The following is an 18372-nucleotide window of genomic DNA, read 5'->3' on the forward strand; positions in this document are numbered from 1 at the left end:
GTTTGTCTTGGAAAAACTAAACAAAATTGTTCAAATGGTTACCGAAATTTATAAGAGTACTCATGACCAGGCTCTATACCCAGTAAGATCCGTAGAAGCGTCCGAAAATCATTAGTTCTGTTAGTAATACCCATTAAAAAGATAGCATAACTGCCGCGGTGGAGAAGAACGGCGGAGAAAGACTATTAGTGTATGCAGGGACTTTTGAAACTAGTATAAAAGAACCGGAAATACTCCCAATTATCCTTACTATTCAAGTTACAAACAAATAAATGAAGATATTTGTTACTGGAGGTTCAGGCTTCATTGGAAGTAAAGTAGTGGAAATTTTAATTTCTAAGGGTCATTCCGTGATTGGTTTAGCTAGATCAGACGCATCAGCTGAGAAATTGGAGGCTGCTGGAGCTGAAGTGGTGAGAGGCGAATTAACTGAAATTGACTTGTTGATAAAAACTGCCGCTGAGGCAGATGGAACTATCCACTTAGGATTTCTCCATGACTTTACCAGGTTTGCTTACTGTATGGAAATGGATCAAAAGATTGTAACCGCCATATGCGAATCTTACAAAGGCACCAACAAGTTTTTCATCAACTCCACTGGTACCTTGGGCTTACAGGGCCCCGATCTCACGGATGAAGACTCACCAGTTCCACCTCCATTACTTCCCGGTTTCTCAATAAGAGGTGAAACCGAAAAAAAATTGTTGGCCTATGCTAAGGAAGGAGTCAGAGTGGTGTCGATAAGACTTTCACCAACTGTTCACGATGTAGACTGCAAAGGGTTGATTCCAAGCTTCTACGGAATGTTCAAAAAAGCGGGAGCTGCGTACTACCCAGACGCTGGTGACAATGTGTGGCCATTTGTTCACAGAGATGATGCTGCCGAGTTATACACATTGGCTGTTGACAAGGCTGCAGCTGGTACTGTGTTGCACGCAATTGCAGAACCAGGAGTCTCAACTAAAGAAATCGCAGAAGCAATGGCCAAGAAAGGTGGGCTTGAGGCCAAATCTATTCCAAAGGCCCAGCTTTTTGAGATACTTGGTCCATTGTTCGGTGCTCTTTATTCTGCGAACAATCATGTTTCTAGTGAAAAGACAAAGAAACTCACTGGCTGGGTCCCAACTGGGGCTACGTTCCTCGAGGACTTTGCTGCCAGCACCACTTACTAGCTTATATTGTAGATTGAGCCTTAACCAATATATGACTTTTGAATATGCGAATCTGGAAACCATAACCACAAGCTCGACTTCTATCACCTCAGTACACCACACAAATGATCTCAGACATCTTCTCAAAGCCAAAGAGTCGCATCATGTCAACTGCAAGGATCTTTTCTGTTTCAGTCAAACTGTTGAAAGACAACAGATACCTCCTGGTCATTTGTGTTATATCAATAAACGAAAACACCCGCTCGCTGGTCCTGGCTGGATTTTGAAGGATCTGTTGTAGCTGAACCAAGGGCATTAACCCTGGAACCACGTAGGGAAATCTACTTTTGGTCATATCCACAATCGAGGAAAGCGACCTGGCTATTTCGTCGGCGTCTTCAAAGGTTTTATGGGAGTAAAGCTCGTCAATAACATTCTTTCGGAGATCTACTTGATGTTGATTTAAATAAGCGTCTCTGCCCACAACATTATCAAACAAAAGTGGCCGTTCTTCCACCTTCTCACTTCCAGCATACCTCACCATTAACTTCCCATCTTTGATCTCATCCTCCACATCCTCCAAGTACTGATATACTTCCCGGGCCAAGTCCAAAATTGTATCGCTGAATTCTTTTTTGTACGCCATTTTTGGACAATCAGCAATATAGTACCCCATATAGTAGTACAGCATTCCAATTTGGTCGATAAGCGTTATGTCCCGGATGGAAGACAAAATGCCTAGTGACAAGTGGGCATAGTCAGGATCCCATATGAAGTACACGGAGGATAGAGCTCCCGGTAAGAAGTCCACCACCGACACAGCAATAAGCTTGTTGTCCAAATAGTAGCATTCATGAGTGGGGCCCAATCGAGGTTTCACATCTTTGAATGCACCCAGCCGCTGCCAATTGTTCAACCTTTGCCATTCGTCCCGGGTTCCTTCCTTCTCATGATTGGGGAAACAACTTTCACACAAAAACCTCCTAAAACCCTCTTCCGACACGTCGTCCGGGTCATCATGGTGTATCTTCACCTGATATTTCTTATACAATTCATACTTCTCTCGCGAGAACTCCGACGGTTCAAACTTCGTATGGAACCGTGTAGACGCAACTTCTGCCGCCACGAGATCTTTGGTATCAACTTGGTGGCCGTCAGTGTTGATGCTTTTGACTACATCCGCGTCGACATCACAGATCTCCCGTATGAACCGTCTGATCACTTTCCTGAACTTCTTTGTTATTTTGAACCCATCTTTGCCCTGCCGAATCGTGTAGTACCGACAACAATTTCGGAGGTTATCTTGTTTGTAGACAAGGGTACCAGATCTTCTCCAGCCCTGGTCTATCAATCGCATGTACTGGCTGCTATTCATACTTCCAACAGCCATGTGGATGCCCACAGATTGCGAGGGACCTCCAAGCATCTTCATATACTCATTGGCATAGTAATCTTGCTTTTGGCCGTTACAGTAGCCACACTCTTCCCGCTTGGTGTATTGTGGAGCATAAAGTATCAACGGCTCTGGCATTAAATGTATTTGTGCCTGCGAAGGTGTAGCGCGCTTTTAAAAGCTAGTTTAGTGAACACTAAGTACCAGTTATTGATATGGGCCAGAAGCTATCTCTGCCCCCGTACGAACGGGAATACAAACATACACACATAATAATAGTAGGTGAAACCAGTGATACCCGATATAGCTTTTTTTAAAATATCAACAGATACTCTCATACCATGAATAGCGAAAGCAATCAATTTGCAGCCATTTAGTGATGTGTTGCAAGCCCCAAGGATATTTCTAGCTGGGAGGAGGATAATCACCTGGAACAAAAGGCACGTATATAATAGTTGGCGGTATCCCATATATTTGCTGATTCAGAGAACTTCTGAAGTCGAGTGGCTGTACCAGCAGAACCAGGTACATATTCCTTTGTACTGAAGGGGATACTGGTGGGGACTTGATGTAGAGTTTTGAACCTAAGGCGTTTTGTTGCTTATAAAGGAGAATTTGTTGGCGAAGCTCAGCATTTTCTTCTGAGATTCTCAGGATGCAGCCTTTCATTTGCATGTACTGTTCTCCGATTTCTCTTGGCACCAAAAACTGTTTAGGTGTAGCAGAATTCAAAGGGGTAACTTCTATGATATTCATAGTATCATAATTGACATTCGAATTCTCACTAGGAATTTCTGGAAAAACTCTGGCAAGTCTTTTAGTTGGTTTCATGGTGGGATTCTCAAGAGAAGTAAAAGCTCTAGCAGACTTTTTAGTTGGTTTCATGATGGGAAAGAGAAGCATTGGAATATACTGGCTTATATACCTTGGGGGAGTATCCTGTGGATGTTTCAGATACGCACCAATATTGTTTCACATTTGTTTGAAGTGTGAGTGTGACGGTTTCAGAAATGTTAAGATGGCTGCGAATTTAACTGAAAGCTCTGAAGTTTACGAGATTAAATGGCGAAGCAAGTGTCATATTATTTGATATACTAAATTGCCGATATATTCTTCCCATTGTAATCGAAGAACGGAAAATTTTTCTCAACAAGAGCCAAAGTGCTACCAGAAGACTCGTCTAAGCTGATAAACATTGAAGCAGGGATGTTAGCAATGATTTCATCCCGAGTATCAGTCACATGGGTGTCAACAACACCTGGGTGCAACAAAATTGTAACCGAGTTCTTGACTAATTCATCGTCAGAGCTGGCGTTGTTGGAAGCGATTTGGTATCCCAAATGGTTGAGGCCGGCTTTGGAAGTCCCATAAGCTTGAGATGCCATTGGGTAACCCACTTGGCCAAGTAAACTGGTGGTGAACACAAGCTTCTTGGTCCCCTTTCCCTTGAAAATGTAGGGATAAGCCGCTTTGCAACTTTTCGCAGCACCTTCAACGTTGACATTAAGGATTTGGGCATAAGCATCGACATCATAATCCTGAGGAAGACAGAAAAAGCTAGGGCCCGAAATACCGGCATTATGAATAAAAACATCTACGCCAGCGGGAGCCCACTTCTCAATTGGTTTGAATGTTGCCTCAAACTTGGAATAAGGGTCTTTCAAATAGATAAAAATAGTCTTGACATTCCGTCCGAGAGCTTGCAATTTTGCAGCCGCTTTTTCGTTTCTTGCAGACGCGGTAACGACATTTGACTTGTTTGAAGCCAAATGTTGGCGGAAGTGTAACCAATTCCTCTGGAGGCTCCGATGATTAAGTAAGTAGTAGAAATTGTTAGACTGGATTGTTTGGATTGGATAGAGTGTTCTCTAGAGATGTTCGAAGGTCTTGGTTGCCTCTTATACCTGGCTATTGAACAGTATTCTTTTGTCAATACGGAATTGGCAACAGTACGCTACGGAATTGGTTATGTTTACGGCATGCCTGATTCGGAAATACCTGGTACCATGTCGCTTACTTTTATAGAGATCGCTGGAAGCAAGACGTCAGCATGCGCATTGCCATAAATCCCGTTTTCTAACTATGTGCGCCAATTTGTCAGGCCTCCAATAATTTTCTGCAACAAAAACCCACAATCTCAATTAGTTGTTTGCTCTTATTAAGCTGGAACGCATTTCCCGAGTACACAAGAAAAACGAACTAGCGGTATAGCATCCGCTTGAAAAATACAACTCTTGCTCCCTCAACTCTTTTACTCGGGCAGGTGCTAGGTTTATCTCTCTAGTTTATATATATATATATAATCACTCATCTAATGTAAATTTGCAGCCACAATCATCTATATCCCCACCAACTCACTGCCAAACTCCAAATCGTTCACGTTCACCAAGTCACATCCCATCTGAATCAACGCCATATTGTGCTTGTACACCAATGACTTGGGCCAGTCCACACCTCCCCAGATCCGAGTCTTCATGCCATACTTGTGAGCAATGTTAATGAACCTGGCAAGACTCACCAGCTCTTCGTGCGAAAAAGGTCTTGTTTGGAACTCTTCATTTCCCAAGAGCTGTGTCATGGACGCAGATGCCACTTTGGAAAACTTCGAAACCTCCACCATCTGAGAATTGCTCATTGATTTGAAGTCTTTCAAAGGAGCATCCAAAAATGTGTACACCTTTGGTTGGGCCTTGACAAGCGCCGAAGGAAGGTTTCCCGTAAGTATCACTGTCAACGGCCTCTCCACAAACGTATCCAGCTGGGAATCGTAGTAACTCAAATAGTCCTGGTCAATAAACCTCTGGAGCTGCGGTTGCAAATATTCAAAAGTGTCGTTGGCGTCCAATTTTATATCCATCCAGAGATACAACAGGGTCTCGGGCGAGTTGAAGAACACGCCGTGTTTCACATCGGGGTCAATATTGGAGATCTGGGGGTTTGTGGATTGAAGAAATTCAAAAAGTGGGTCCAAATACAAAGAGTTAAGGGTGAGGTTGTTTCTGAGAAACACCTGGTTGTGGCCCACGTACGCTTCATCATGGTAGAAGGTTGTGGTTGCGATGGCGGTGGTTACCTGATAGTTTTGTTTGAATTTCCAGATGTCGCTTTCGATGCTGCGACACCCATGGGCTAAGGCATCAAAGAGTGGCTGTTGCCTCCAGTAGTCGTTATGGCTGTGAAGCGGCTTAATATCAACGTCACGTGTCAAAGACTCGACCGTGTGCACGTGAGCAGCTGGTGCTTGGGAAAACGACAGCGAGATTGTCGCCATAAATGGCTTGAATGCGTTGATCATAATATGTCAAGAACAGTTTTCGCGAAATGCAAATTCGCTAAAGCGATTGCAAAAGTACATCAAGATATCTTTTACTCTACTTACATGTCTAAATACCAGAATCTACACCTCTTCCCGGTCAATTCTTGGTCTTTTTCATACGTAACAACCGCAAGATCTCCACCAACTTGATGGAGCCCGTCAACAACTCTTCCTTGAAGTAAAACAAGAATGCAGCCGTCGAAATCGACTGGAGTAACTTCACACTCAAACCTCCGTACAAACCTTCAACTCCTTCTTCGCGCAAAATCTTCTTAATTTCTTGCACCATCGACAACTTGACATCTTCCACCGGCTTGGCCTGTTCTCCGCCCACCTGCTTCTTCTTTATGTGCATCCTAGCTTTCAACGTGATGTACGGATACGTCAAAGACGTAGCAATCAACTTCCCGAATGCCCCAATAAAGAAGGCCTTACCAGACGTGAATGAGTTCTTACCATTCCTCGAAACAACCAAGTTCTTGACCTGCTCAAATATAGTATACTGAATAATTGGGTTCACCACCAACACCAACGCCGGGAAAACGCCGGCAAACAATGTCCCAACCCCATCAGTCTCTATGATGCTCAACAAAGTCCCGAACGTGGACGTGGACCGGTTCTTGCCATCTTTGTCAGTTTCCTTTTTAGCAGTCATAGTTCTGGTGTTAGCCACCCAAAACGGGTTGGAGGCCACACAGGTGATGGCTCCTGCAATTGCCCCCGTCACAATTGACTGCAACGTCGATAACCCTTTGCCTTTCCGCGTGGTCAACGCATTGGCTCTTAAAAACACATTACTTGTTAACTCATAGAAATAGTAGTAGATGAAGTTGGTCAATGTGATTCCATAAAGCGCCGATTCCAAACCCGCATACAACCCAAGCACACCCTTTTCGGCGATAATCTGACGGCCGGCTTCAATAGCTGAAGGCTTGACGGTGATGGTATGTGGGTCATTTTCTTCATGTTTTTGCTTTGATTTCTTGCTGGTTTGGGCGAGAGTGGAAAGGGTAACGAGGGGGTAGGTGACAACCATGGACAACGCACCCCCACCGGCTCCTGCAATGGCGTGGGCCAATTCTTCTACGTCCGACATGTTTGGTGATGTGTGAGTTTTGTGGGGACAAATTGAATATATAAATAGTGAAGATTAAACCACGGATCGCACTTTCACATGTTTTGTGGAGGTGGGAAGACGACGACCTGAGCGACACGCGGAAGCCCTTGCGGACGGGCTTGGGAATTGCCTGCCTAATGCGGCAGTCGGTTCATCGCGCCATATTTTAATTGTTTCTCACCTGTTTGGCTGCTTGGTTCTACTAATGATATTTAACGAAACTAGAAACGGATTGGCCAAGAAGTTCGGAATAGTTTCGGTCGGGGCTATCTGCTTAGCTTACTTTGGAAAGGCGCGTGCTAGCAGTTACAAACAGGGTCGGCACACCAACCAGAGTGATGCGTTGGTGGACAGTCAGACTAAAGAGTTTTCCACTGACTACTACTATCCAGGCAAGAATGAAGAGAATGGCGAGTATAAGCGTCGTAGCGAGTATGTGGGGGCTGGAAGCAGTTACAACTCGCGGAGGCCGGGCGATCGGTTGACGATGTTTAAGATTTTTGACAGAGATTGAGATTTGTTGAATGTAAATAGTAATACACATGATGAATGAGATGTCTGATTGGACGCGGGTCCTTGAGCTTTCTTTACGTAGCCGATGTTTCTGAGTGGGCGTTCGGGGTTTCAAGTAGGTGTACTGGGTGATTGAGTGTTCATGTTCCCAACGGAATTACTGCCCCAGAAGCTCGGCATATGCCATTTCATACACCATGTTGCTACGGAGATAGTTGTCTAAACACCACCCACACAAGAAGTTTTCGCTGAGCTCCTGGAGAATCATCACTATATTACCTTTGACTTGGTTGTCCCCATTGAACAAGTTTAGGAGAAGAAACTCGATACCCTTGTTCTTGTCGAAGATGGTTATATTCCCTCCGTGAAGACTGCTTTTTTGTAGCGAGGAAGAGCTGCTGGGAGGCACCAAGAACGTCACCAAAAGAAATATCTCGAGTGATTTGCCAGAAATCAAATACTTCAACATATTGAACCAGATTGTCCGCTCTTCTTGTACATTGGACAACCCGCTTAGTTTTTGAAGGTGATACTGAAGGTCTATCATGAGATTTAACTCGTTCAGGAGGTTTTGTAGTCCGAGGTTATAAGAAAACCTATTTGAATATAAAAGTGAGTTAAACCTCCGCACAATCGACTGGTAACAGCTCACTTCAATAAGCTTAGAAGTATCATTGTTCCAATAGTACCCAATTCCCTGAAGAAGTAATATCTTCTGGTCCTTTTTGGCAACCAGAAGACCTATGTCCGTGTCATGGAAGTTCTTGGAGCTTATGAGAATTCGGATAATCTCGTTGATATGTCTTCTGAATATGAGTTGGATAGTGGTCAAGTCATCATTGTAGTTGAACAAGCTCAACTGCAAGTTGGACAAGAACTTAGCGTCTTCGCCAATAATCGAGTTTTGGAAATGTTGGCGGTTTAGTCCTTCATCCAAGTTTTTGGAGAGCAAGATCTCGTTAGAGTCCAAGTCATACAACACATCCCACAACGATTCGTTATTCTTGAAGAACGGGTTGATGGTTCCGGCCAAAAACGAGTCACACTGCTCCATTATATCAATTTTCGACACGTCCACAATGGGGAAAATGTTATAATTACTCAAAAGACCTGTCAAGATCCCTCCACCGGTGACGATTTTTAGAATAGTCAACATAAAGTCGATAATGTAACCCGAGGACTTGTCGTAGCTCAACAAGATGACCTTTTTCCCGGTCAAGATGGCATTAATCATTAATATTATAGATGGGGTCAGAAGCCCATAGATGGTAAGCTCATAATTCAAGTATTCGGTAGATAATTTGGACCCCAATAGCTGGATCAAGTTGGCCTTGAAGTTTATGTCGGTGGGGTTGAGGTAGTCATCCAAGTTATCTGGTAAGTCTATCATGGGGATCTTGATGGGGATATTCATATTATTAAAAGTCACCACGGAATTATAACTAAGGTCTTTGCGGATGAAAAGGTCCGGGTTGGTAAAGTCCTCAGTGTCGAACAACTTGCGGCGGAAAGACTCGTCGTAGTATATTTTGTCGTTGATAGGCAAGTCCAAAATAGAAGTTATTAGCAACTTCTTGATGATGGAAATATCCTTGTCGTCCTCATGCACCTGGAAGCTTTTGGCGTTTATGGCGTTGTAGAGGTTCTGAAGCACCCCCATGTCGCTGCTTCCAAAGTAGCTGTCCAACGCAATCATCAATAACGGTTTGAAGTTCTTGAAGTATCGCAACTTGGTGATGATGGCAAGAGCTTTGATCACAGACCCTCTTTTCACCAGCTCGTCCTTGACATTCATCACGAGGGTGTAGAGGAAGTATGGGTCGGGTTCACATTTGGCGTCGGACAAGTATTGGAACTCTCCTGTGGATGAATTGCGATAAAGAAGAAACAACGTGTAGTCTTCTGAGCGTTTGTGGATTTGGTCAGGAATCATCAATTCGGGAAGAAACACCAAATTGGCGAGCCCCGGGAGTGACACGGGGATCTGATGAAGTAGTGACGGGCCTTTGTCGACGTGAAACTCGGCCGTGACTATGAATTCGATGTTTTTCATCTTGGGTCTTGGAAAGGTACAAATAGCGGTTTTAGGTTAGTCGAGCGCGCTCGTCGAGGGACACGACATTGTACCGAGGCCAGGCAAATGTCGCGGCTTCCGCTAAACTGATACAATATTGACATTAATACTACAAACTTACAAACAGCTTAGTTTTTTTCAAAGTAATCCTCCATTTCTTGGTCCAATTGTTCAAGAGTCTTCTTTTCCTTCTTGGGTGCCTTTTTCTTGGGGGCGGCCTTTTTCTTGGGAGCAGGTTGAGCGGGTTGGTTCTTTTTGGCCTTAGCAGCTTGGAGTTTGGCCTTAGCAGCTTGCACCTTGGCACTACCCACTGGCTTGATTCTGGAGGCCAAGTTGGCAGGCCTTTCACCGATTCTCAGGGCCAATGGTCTCTTGGAGGGGTCGATAATCAACTCCAACTTCAACTTGGAAGAGCCTCCATCGATGGGAGCGCCATTATATTTTTCAACCGCCTTGGCAGCTGAGGTGCTACTCTTGAAGATAATGGTTGCAATACCCTTGAATTGGCCCCTTTCATTGTAGGACAACGCAATGTTTTGCACACCACCGACTTGAGCTTGAAAGAAATCCTAAAAGAGGTTGGTTAGTTTGGGAACGGAAAAAAATTGGTGAGTAGGGAAGAGCTGGGATCATGGGAAAAGGGAACAAGGAAGCTCATGGAAAGTTGAAAGGGATTAATACGATGGAATATAACTTGCAACCGTAGAGGGAGAAGAAACTCAGCTGTTCAGACACCAAACATCGGTAATGAACTCCCCACAGAGTAACTGAATACCTGCGGTGGTGAACAACCTCATTAGACATCCACCACAGTGTAACCGAATACCTGCGGTGAGAACACGGAACCTCATTATGGCTTTAATGGGAGTGTCTATTTGTCTCTGATGTTTGGGACTTGGGTCTTTTCGTTTACGGATGTGAATCAGGAGAAGGCACCCTAAAAAGTTACACGTTTCTCCCGAATCTCGTCCTTGCTAAACAGTCTGGGAGCAAGCCGTGGCAATGGCCATACGTATCGTACGTTGTCAGCTTTTTTACTCCTTAACAGCGTGAGCGCGAGTTGGTATGAATGAAGATTTTTCAAACTCGCCATTCTCACTCCAGAAGCTGGATATGAGTCGAGGTGCACATGACCAGGTCACTTGGTCTGCCCTTACTCAATCCCAGGGTGAGTGTAGTGGAAAAACCAAGACGAGACTTGTTCATTCCGTTATACCAGGGGCCTGGAGCCACACTTTGAGCCGATATCTCAGCATAATCCATTATTCAAGCTTTCAAGCTTTGGATGAGCACGTGTGTGCAGTGACGGAACGATGCCATAAACATGACACATGTCATAAGCCATACGTAGCCATGAATAGCCATGCATTAAGACAGCGACAGCATAACACATAACACATGAATAGCCATTAGCCATGACCCCAGCGCAGACGCCACTTGAACCAGCCGGTGATACATCACCACTTCTTAGTGATAAATCACTAAGCTGGATACACAAACACGTCTTGCCAGACCATTACTCTTCACACCAGTGCCAGCACTGGCGGGAAACACTCGTAGTGTTAAATACATACTTTGATAGCATTGATAGGAAGATCTCTTGGTAAGCCGTGCACAACCACCTTGGTGGCGTACGTGGTATCCAAGATCTTCTGTTTTTTCAACTGCACTGCCTTGGCCAAAACCTTAGCAGCAGGCTTGACAGGCTTTTTGGACACCAAGTTTTTGGACTTGGGAGCCGTTTTGGTTTTGGAAGCGAACTTCTTTGGTTTGGAGGAGATGATATCGTCTAACGATTTATCTAAAGAAGCCATAATGAGATTAGTGTGATGAGGAACAGGAAAAACTCGTCCAGTTTTCAAGGCGTGCGAGGAGGGTTGGGGAGCGGGACACGACGGTCCTGGGGCACCGCACATAAATGTCGTGCATTTCGCGGTACTCCCTGAGGGGCCACAAAGACACCTGTGGAGGGGAGCTGGCTGGGGCCACAGTTAACACCGGCAACAATTCCAATACCTGGCAATTTAGTTCACTTACCTGCGAAGATCCCGGACATCTGCTCCCCTATTTGGAAATTATTGACAGATCGGCCCCTTCAAATATTATGAAACGCAAAAAGCTTAAACGGTATAAACTCTTAGTTTCCCGGCGACTTTATGACCCCCAGTACATAGATCCCGGAGTTGAAAGCGCATAAACGCATTCCATTTGTTTCTGTGTTACATCGTGATAAGCACCTCACAGATAAAAATTCAATGTTGCAAGCCTCATATCTGTCCCGCTTTTTCGTGTGAAAATTGCAACCATAAGCGAGAACAGATAAGACATTCGTCACCATAGGACACTAGCACAATTAATTTTCGTTTATTCTACACCCATACTGGTAATTATACTCTAGCTAATAATACATACACAAAGAAATGAACATCCAATCTTCTTAGTCCGATCCCAACACAGTTCCACTGCATTGTTGCTTGACTATATGGTTCTCCAACCACTCTATATTATTGGAAAAATAGGAGAAGCACCCGGCACAACGACCCCCCACCAAGCTCCGCTCACAGCTCTTGGTGCCCGGGGGATAGATGAAATGCAATGCCTTCAAGTGGGTTTTGAACGTATCTCTTCGGGAAAACCCACCTGTGGGATGACATTTTGTACCTTTGCCAGAGCCATCGGTGGCCTGGTGATCCTCGTTGTAGAAGGGGCACCGGAAGGCCTTCAAAGACTGGTGCTTTTTCAAGTGTCGCGTCAAGTAACCTTTTACCTTAAACCGGGCGTCGCAGAAACTGCATTCGAATTTATACACTTCTTCCTCCGAGTCCTCGGCTGCCCCTGGAGCCTCGTCGGCCAATATGAGCTCATCCTCCTCTACCTTAATTTTGGGTTTTTTGAGGGTGGCACTTTTGGCAGGTATGTTCTTTCTCTTTTTTTGGTCGGGTGCGGCCATGGTGGTCGATACACCAGAAGTAGCAGGAGTAGAAATCAGAGCCATAAAATCCAACCTGTCACTGGCATCGGTGATCTCGCTGTGGAGATCAAAGTCCACCGACGCGATCGAAGGGTTGTGGTAGCTCACTACCGAGAAGTCTTTCTTTTTAAAAAGCTCGTCATCCAAAGGACTGATATAACTTTCAGTGGAACTAGAGTAGTAATCCAAGTTTGCCGAGTGGGGCTTGAAGTCGTTGAAGTAGTAACCATCACTACCTCCTACCATGTTGAGGTGGAAGTGGCTGTCACTAAGCTCATTGGCAGATTGCTGACTGATATAAACCGGTTGGGTGCCATACGCCTGCTGAGGCTGTTCTGGGAGGCACAGGCCGTACCGCAACTCGAGCTCCTCCTTCTTGATGTGAGAGGTATGGTAGTGGGAGGGCTGGGCCGACAGTGCCAGAGGCTGAGGGTTGGAAGTCTCGTATACTCGGTATTCACCGGAATAAAAGGTCGGGTTCTCCAAGAGATCGTAGATTTGGTCCTTGTCATTCTGGTATATTTCCAAGTCGTCAACGGCGCACGCCACCGGGAGTGACACAAGTGCCTGGCGGGTCTTGTTGCTGAGGTCTTGAATATTCTTTCTGGCGATGGGAGGAAACAACAGGTCGAGTTTAAACACATACTGGAACACCGAGAGGCGCAATTTCAAGAGATTTTTTTGGATGAAGCCTCCAACAACCGGTGAGGGCATCCTGGAGGCAGCCAGGGGGAAAGGCATGTTCAAAAGTCCTAACATTTTAAGCCTTAGGCAGTAGATTAAGTTGTGAGCAACTTTCGGGTGTTTTGAAAATGGTCGAAAAACTTAGTGCGGGTGGGCAGGATATATATGAGCATTGGCAAAAGAAACTTTTTTATCAAACCAAAATGCGCTATAGTGGGAAAAAATGTCATACGGCACCAAAAATCCCAGGTTTGTTTTTTGTACTGTGAAGGAGAACTAAGCCCTCAAAATCTTATTTGGAGTTTTAGATTGGCTACGGGATTGATAAGAGATAAGACAATGTCACCGGACTTTTTGGAGGGTTGGACCTGGAGGTGATAGGGTCTTAATGGGGGGTATGGTTTCTGGGTGTGATGAGGTACCAAAAATAGGATGACAGGGCGATCGGAGCGTGCACTGCATGTAGTGTCAGTGGCCCGCTTTAGCTTAATGGATCCACAGTCAGTGGGAGAACAAGGATCTTCGCGTGATTTCCTCGCTTGGGGGACTGCGGGCAGGACGGGAGAGGAATGGGGTGGCGGCCCATGTCGCGAGAGGCTAATAGAGGGGGGATGAGAGGGCTGGGTGACTGTATGTATGCCTGGTTGCATGTCTGTCTATGGGGAAGGAAAAAGTTGATAGGGTTGGGTAGGTGAGACATTCATCGCTATATGATCGTGGAAAACTCAACGGGCTATTTTGAGTTCGTCGCTGTAGTTCCTGAAACGGAGTATTTACGGGGCGGTGCGACATTTCTCCCGGGTTTATGATTACATCAGCCCTGGCCGCGCACGCCTCCCTTTTACGGTTTATTGCGCCAATATATGCCCAGTGCACGTCTCGAAGTCCTCGATGGTTTTGCTGGCGTCGCGCGGTGTGTGCACGACATACCCTCACTTACAACTCATCTCTCTCACTCAACACACAAACATCAATGGCTGCAAAGAAGAAGAAACCGGAAAAAGAAGACAAAGAACCGGCTAAGAAGGGCAAAGCCAAGACGTCCGAAGAAGAAGAAGCGGAGGAGGCAAGGCTCGCTAAGGCCAAAAAGGGAGCAAAAAAACCAGATCAAAAACCTACATCAGAACCTGAAAACAAGCCTACAAGAGGCATTGTTGTTGGTGACAACTTTGGCTGGACCGGAAAGCTTCCTTTAACGCTTCTCTACGAGCACTGTCAACGGCAGAAGTGGCCCAAGCCCATCATCAACTGTTCCCTGTCATCGTATGGCTATTCCACGCATATAACCCTTTTGTGGGAAAACCCCAAAACCAAAGAAATGATCCGTTTGAACTACAACCCCAAACTCACAAAGGCCACTGCTAACGAATCCAAGCACTTGACGGCAACTTATGTTCTTTACCGCTTGAACTACCTCAAAAACTTGAAAATCATGTTGCCAGTAGTGTTTCGAGACTATTGGGACCAATTGGCCAAAGACCGGTTGGAGATATTGGAAGCCGATAAGAACAAACACGAGCTTTTGTATGGTGACCAACCATTCCAGGCTTACTTGGTAGAGCAAGAACGTCGGGAAAAACAAAGACAGAAGAATGAGAAGTTGAAGCAGCTCAACCAGAACACAAAAAAAGATTCAATAGCTCTTAACAAAAACGACCTCCAGGAGTTATCTCGACTCTCGCGTGATATCTCCGACGTTAAGCACCCCCATTTCTCCCGCAAGATCTGGGATAACTCGGCGATTTTTGATTTGGACTCAGACTTGCGAGTCAAGATCGAGAACTTGATCAAGTACTTCATCCACTGGAATACTCGCAAGAACTCAGACTCCCATGATGACAAGTTGACCAAGTTCCTCGTCAAGTTGGGGTTTCGAGAACCGCATATCCGTGAAGCTTTGTCGTACACAAACACTTTTAACTCCACATTGGAGTGGCTTCTTTTCTACTTACCAGAAGACGACCTACCTGGATTCTTCAACAAACTGAACTACCATTCCACCAACCAGGTGAAGATATCCAAGGACTTGAAGTATGAAAACTCGGTGGCCTCGTTGCGCAGCTCTGGGTTCAACATCGATGATATCAAGTTGCACTTAAAGCTCAGTAAGAACCACGAGCAAAACACTCTTATTAGTTTATGCCAGTCATTGATCCCACTGGAGCTCTACTACGACGACGCTGTGGACTTGGGTATGACTCCGGTAGAGGTGTGGGAAAATGAAATGGCATCGTTGAAGCTGATGGACTTGAAACTTGACTACACTTCCCACGAAGCCACCATCCACTCCAAATTGACGTTGAAATTGTGCCGTTCTCATAACTATCCCAACGACCTCATTGGAATTCGGATCACAAATGAGCTCCCTAACTACGTCAAGATGTCTGCCTTAAGAAAGATCATTCATTTCTTGTATGAAAACAAGTACGTGGGGAGTGAGTATGTCTTTACATTAGTTGACTTTGTATCCGAGAACTATGACAACATTATCAATGACCCTGGCCCTTTGATAGCCGGAGACTTCAAGCCCAGGCAGCTTGTGTCACTGTCGAATGTTTCTGTGTCCAAGTATTTCAAGAACTTCAAAGTCAATCAAGAAAAAGTCAAAAGTAGCTACCAATCGCGTACAACCAACCCCAAGTTCAAAGATTTGATCAAAGATCGATCTAAACTCCCTGCCTGGGCCAAACAAGCAGATATCTTGAGTTTGGTGGATGCTAACCAGATTGTGTTGATCACAGGAGAGACTGGGTCGGGAAAATCTACCCAGATCGTGCAATTCATATTGGATAAACTCAATAGCAAGCATGACTATTCCGCTAAGATCATGGTGACTCAACCCAGAAGAATATCAACTTTGGGATTGGCCGATAGAATCAGTGCTGAAAGAATGGACACCGTAGGACATGAAATTGGGTACATCATCAGAGGTGAGCTGAAGGTATGCGATGCCACCAGAATCACGTTTGTGACTACCGGAGTGTTGCTTCGGTTGATGCAAACATCATCTAAGTTCTTGAACTCTTTGCAGTATATCGTCATTGACGAAGTTCATGAAAGGTCGGTGGATTCAGACTTCTTGTTGATTTTGCTCAAAAATAGCTTGAAAAAGTTTCCAAACTTGAAGATCATCCTCATGTCTGCAACTATAGATAAGCAAGTGTTCAGCAGGTTTTTCAACATTGAACTACCACACTTGCACATCGAAGGAAGAACTTTCCCTATTAAAGATTATTACTTGGAGTATGTGCTTGACGAAATCGACTATGAGATGGAAGTCAACGACCAGCTCATCCGCCCTCAAGCAGATGCCCATTTCTTTAAATCTGGGAACTTAAACTATGACTTGATTGTGAAGTTGGTACATCATCTCAGAAACACCAACGGCTCCATCTTGATTTTCATGCTGGGAATCTACGAGATCAACCAATTGAGGTCCAAGGTTCTTTCCTATTTTGACGAACGAGGTGAAAAGGTGGTTGTACTTCCATTACACTCTGCTTTGAGCTCCAAGGACCAGACTAAGGTGTTCAACACTTTCAGGGAATTGAAGGTGATTATTGCCACCAATATTGCCGAAACTTCTATCACTATTCCAGACTGTACGGTGGTTATTGATACAGGAAGAGTCAAAACCATTCAGTACGACTCAACCACAAAAACTACCAAGTTGGTAGAAAACTGGTGTTCTCAGGCCGAATCTATGCAGAGACGTGGTAGAAGTGGAAGAATCCAAAAGGGTAATTGCTACCATCTTTACACACAAGAAACATATGATTTGATGATTAAGCAGCCTATTCCGGAAATAAAAAGAACGAATTTGGACAACTTGTTCTTGATCATCAAGTCGATGGGTATAGACGATGTGAAGAACTTCTTAACCAGAGGAATCGATGCCCCAAGTGAACTCACCATCGACAACTCTGAAATCACCTTGAAAAGAATCGGAGCATTGAATGAACTGTCTGAATTGACTAATTTGGGTAAGTATCTTTCACTCATTCCAACGGACTTGTCGAACGCCAAGTTGATAATATTTGGTTGTATTTTTGGATGTCTCAATAGCACATTGATTTTGGCAGCTATTAAGACAATTGGTTCACCTTTCCAAAAAAGTTACGACTTCCGAGACAAGGTGAAGATCATTTTGGCGAAGTATTCCCAAGGAAATGGTGACTTCATTGGCTACTTGAATATCATGAAAGCATACACTAGCCTGACTTCCAAAACCAAGTTTATCAACGAGCACTGTTTAAGTTACTTGGCTGTAAAAGATATCATGGTTACTACGAACCAGTACGAGAATATTTTGAAGGACTTGAACTTTTACAAGGATTCTAAGGGGAAAGATATCAACAGAAACGATTCCAACGTAAAGATACTAAAGGCATTGATCACTGCTGCCTACTATCCCAACATCTCAAAAATATTCTACCCAGACACAAAGTATTTTGCTAGTTCTGCCGGGGCCATTGAAGTCAATCCCGACGAGAAGTTGATACGTTACTTTGTTGAGCACAAAGACCATCAATTACTTGCAATAAGAGAAAAGCAACGTGCTACAAAAATGAAACAAAAAGAGCGCCAAGAAAGGTGGGACAAGCGGGACAAAGGTGAAACTGACTCTAGTGATAGCAATGACAACCTTCTGAGTTATAACGAAGATCACGCTCCTAAGAGAGTGTTCATTCATCCGTCTTCGACCTTTTTCGACAAAAAGTCTCAGGTACCTCAAGAAGAGCCTGGTGAAGTCGATATTAACACTCCACAAGTGACCCAACTTCTTCAAAAACCGCCTTTCGTTGTTTATGGAAGCTCCTACGAGACTTCAAAGCATTTCATCAATGAAATCACTCCCACAAACGTCATTTCAGTGCTTCTTTTTGGAGGTGATATTAACTACAACTTGAACCTTTCCAACGGAGCCATGTCTCCAGGGATCATTATAGACAACTGGATAACTATTCGGACCTGGTGCAAAAACGCCGTCTTAGTGAAGAACCTACGTGAACTTTTAGACAACATTATTGACTTCAAACTTGCCAGACTGTCTCAAGACGAAGATAACGCGGATTATGCCCAGATCTTATCAGTGATCGAAATGATGATTTCGCAGCAATAGGCCGCGCAAAAATTTCATAGCATTAGTAATT

The 18372-nt window shown here is 44.5% G+C and overlaps 8 protein-coding genes across 8 annotated transcripts; 3 read left to right on the forward strand and 5 right to left on the reverse strand. All coding sequences in view use genetic code 12, as the record gives it.

The window, feature by feature from the left end:
• Positions 1-272: 272 nt before the first annotated feature.
• Positions 273-1172, forward strand: PSN45_000580 (uncharacterized protein; the record flags this gene model as incomplete). Its single annotated transcript, XM_006688802.1, has 1 exon — positions 273-1172. One exon carries the CDS (start codon positions 273-275, stop codon positions 1170-1172), a length of 900 nt encoding a protein of 299 aa, XP_006688865.1.
• An 88-nt stretch (positions 1173-1260) lies between these two features.
• ATE1 (Arginyl-tRNA--protein transferase 1) lies at positions 1261-5839 on the reverse strand (the record flags this gene model as incomplete). The annotated part of the gene is made up of 7 exons (XM_066157481.1): positions 1261-2715; positions 3088-3411; positions 3470-3566; positions 3739-4338; positions 4449-4498; positions 4550-4575; positions 4903-5839. The coding sequence occupies 7 exons, from the start codon at positions 5837-5839 to the stop codon at positions 1261-1263; spliced, it is 3489 nt and encodes a 1162-aa protein (XP_066013578.1).
• A 118-nt stretch (positions 5840-5957) lies between these two features.
• On the reverse strand, positions 5958-6956 carry PSN45_000582 (uncharacterized protein; the record flags this gene model as incomplete). The annotated part of the gene is made up of 1 exon (XM_006687996.2): positions 5958-6956. The coding sequence occupies one exon, from the start codon at positions 6954-6956 to the stop codon at positions 5958-5960; it is 999 nt and encodes a 332-aa protein (XP_006688059.1).
• A 226-nt stretch (positions 6957-7182) lies between these two features.
• On the forward strand, positions 7183-7491 carry PSN45_000583 (uncharacterized protein; the record flags this gene model as incomplete). The annotated part of the gene is made up of 1 exon (XM_006687997.1): positions 7183-7491. One exon carries the CDS (start codon positions 7183-7185, stop codon positions 7489-7491), a length of 309 nt encoding a protein of 102 aa, XP_006688060.1.
• Positions 7492-7647: 156 nt separating this feature from the next.
• Positions 7648-9543, reverse strand: PSN45_000584 (uncharacterized protein; the record flags this gene model as incomplete). The annotated part of the gene is made up of 1 exon (XM_006687998.1): positions 7648-9543. One exon carries the CDS (start codon positions 9541-9543, stop codon positions 7648-7650), a length of 1896 nt encoding a protein of 631 aa, XP_006688061.1.
• A 149-nt stretch (positions 9544-9692) lies between these two features.
• Positions 9693-11378, reverse strand: YRA1 (RNA-binding RNA annealing protein; the record flags this gene model as incomplete). The annotated part of the gene is made up of 2 exons (XM_006687999.2): positions 9693-10133; positions 11139-11378. 2 exons carry the CDS (start codon positions 11376-11378, stop codon positions 9693-9695), a joined length of 681 nt encoding a protein of 226 aa, XP_006688062.1.
• A 623-nt stretch (positions 11379-12001) lies between these two features.
• On the reverse strand, positions 12002-13276 carry STP3 (Zinc finger protein; the record flags this gene model as incomplete). The annotated part of the gene is made up of 2 exons (XM_066157482.1): positions 12002-12063; positions 12226-13276. 2 exons carry the CDS (start codon positions 13274-13276, stop codon positions 12002-12004), a joined length of 1113 nt encoding a protein of 370 aa, XP_066013579.1.
• Positions 13277-14192: 916 nt separating this feature from the next.
• Positions 14193-18341, forward strand: ucp12 (Putative ATP-dependent RNA helicase ucp12; the record flags this gene model as incomplete). The annotated part of the gene is made up of 1 exon (XM_066157483.1): positions 14193-18341. The coding sequence occupies one exon, from the start codon at positions 14193-14195 to the stop codon at positions 18339-18341; it is 4149 nt and encodes a 1382-aa protein (XP_066013580.1).
• Positions 18342-18372: the final 31 nt, after the last annotated feature.

The sequence above is a fragment of the Yamadazyma tenuis genome, chromosome 1, assembly GCF_029203305.1.
Source record: "Yamadazyma tenuis chromosome 1, complete sequence".
Lineage (NCBI taxonomy): Eukaryota > Fungi > Ascomycota > Pichiomycetes > Serinales > Debaryomycetaceae > Yamadazyma > Yamadazyma tenuis.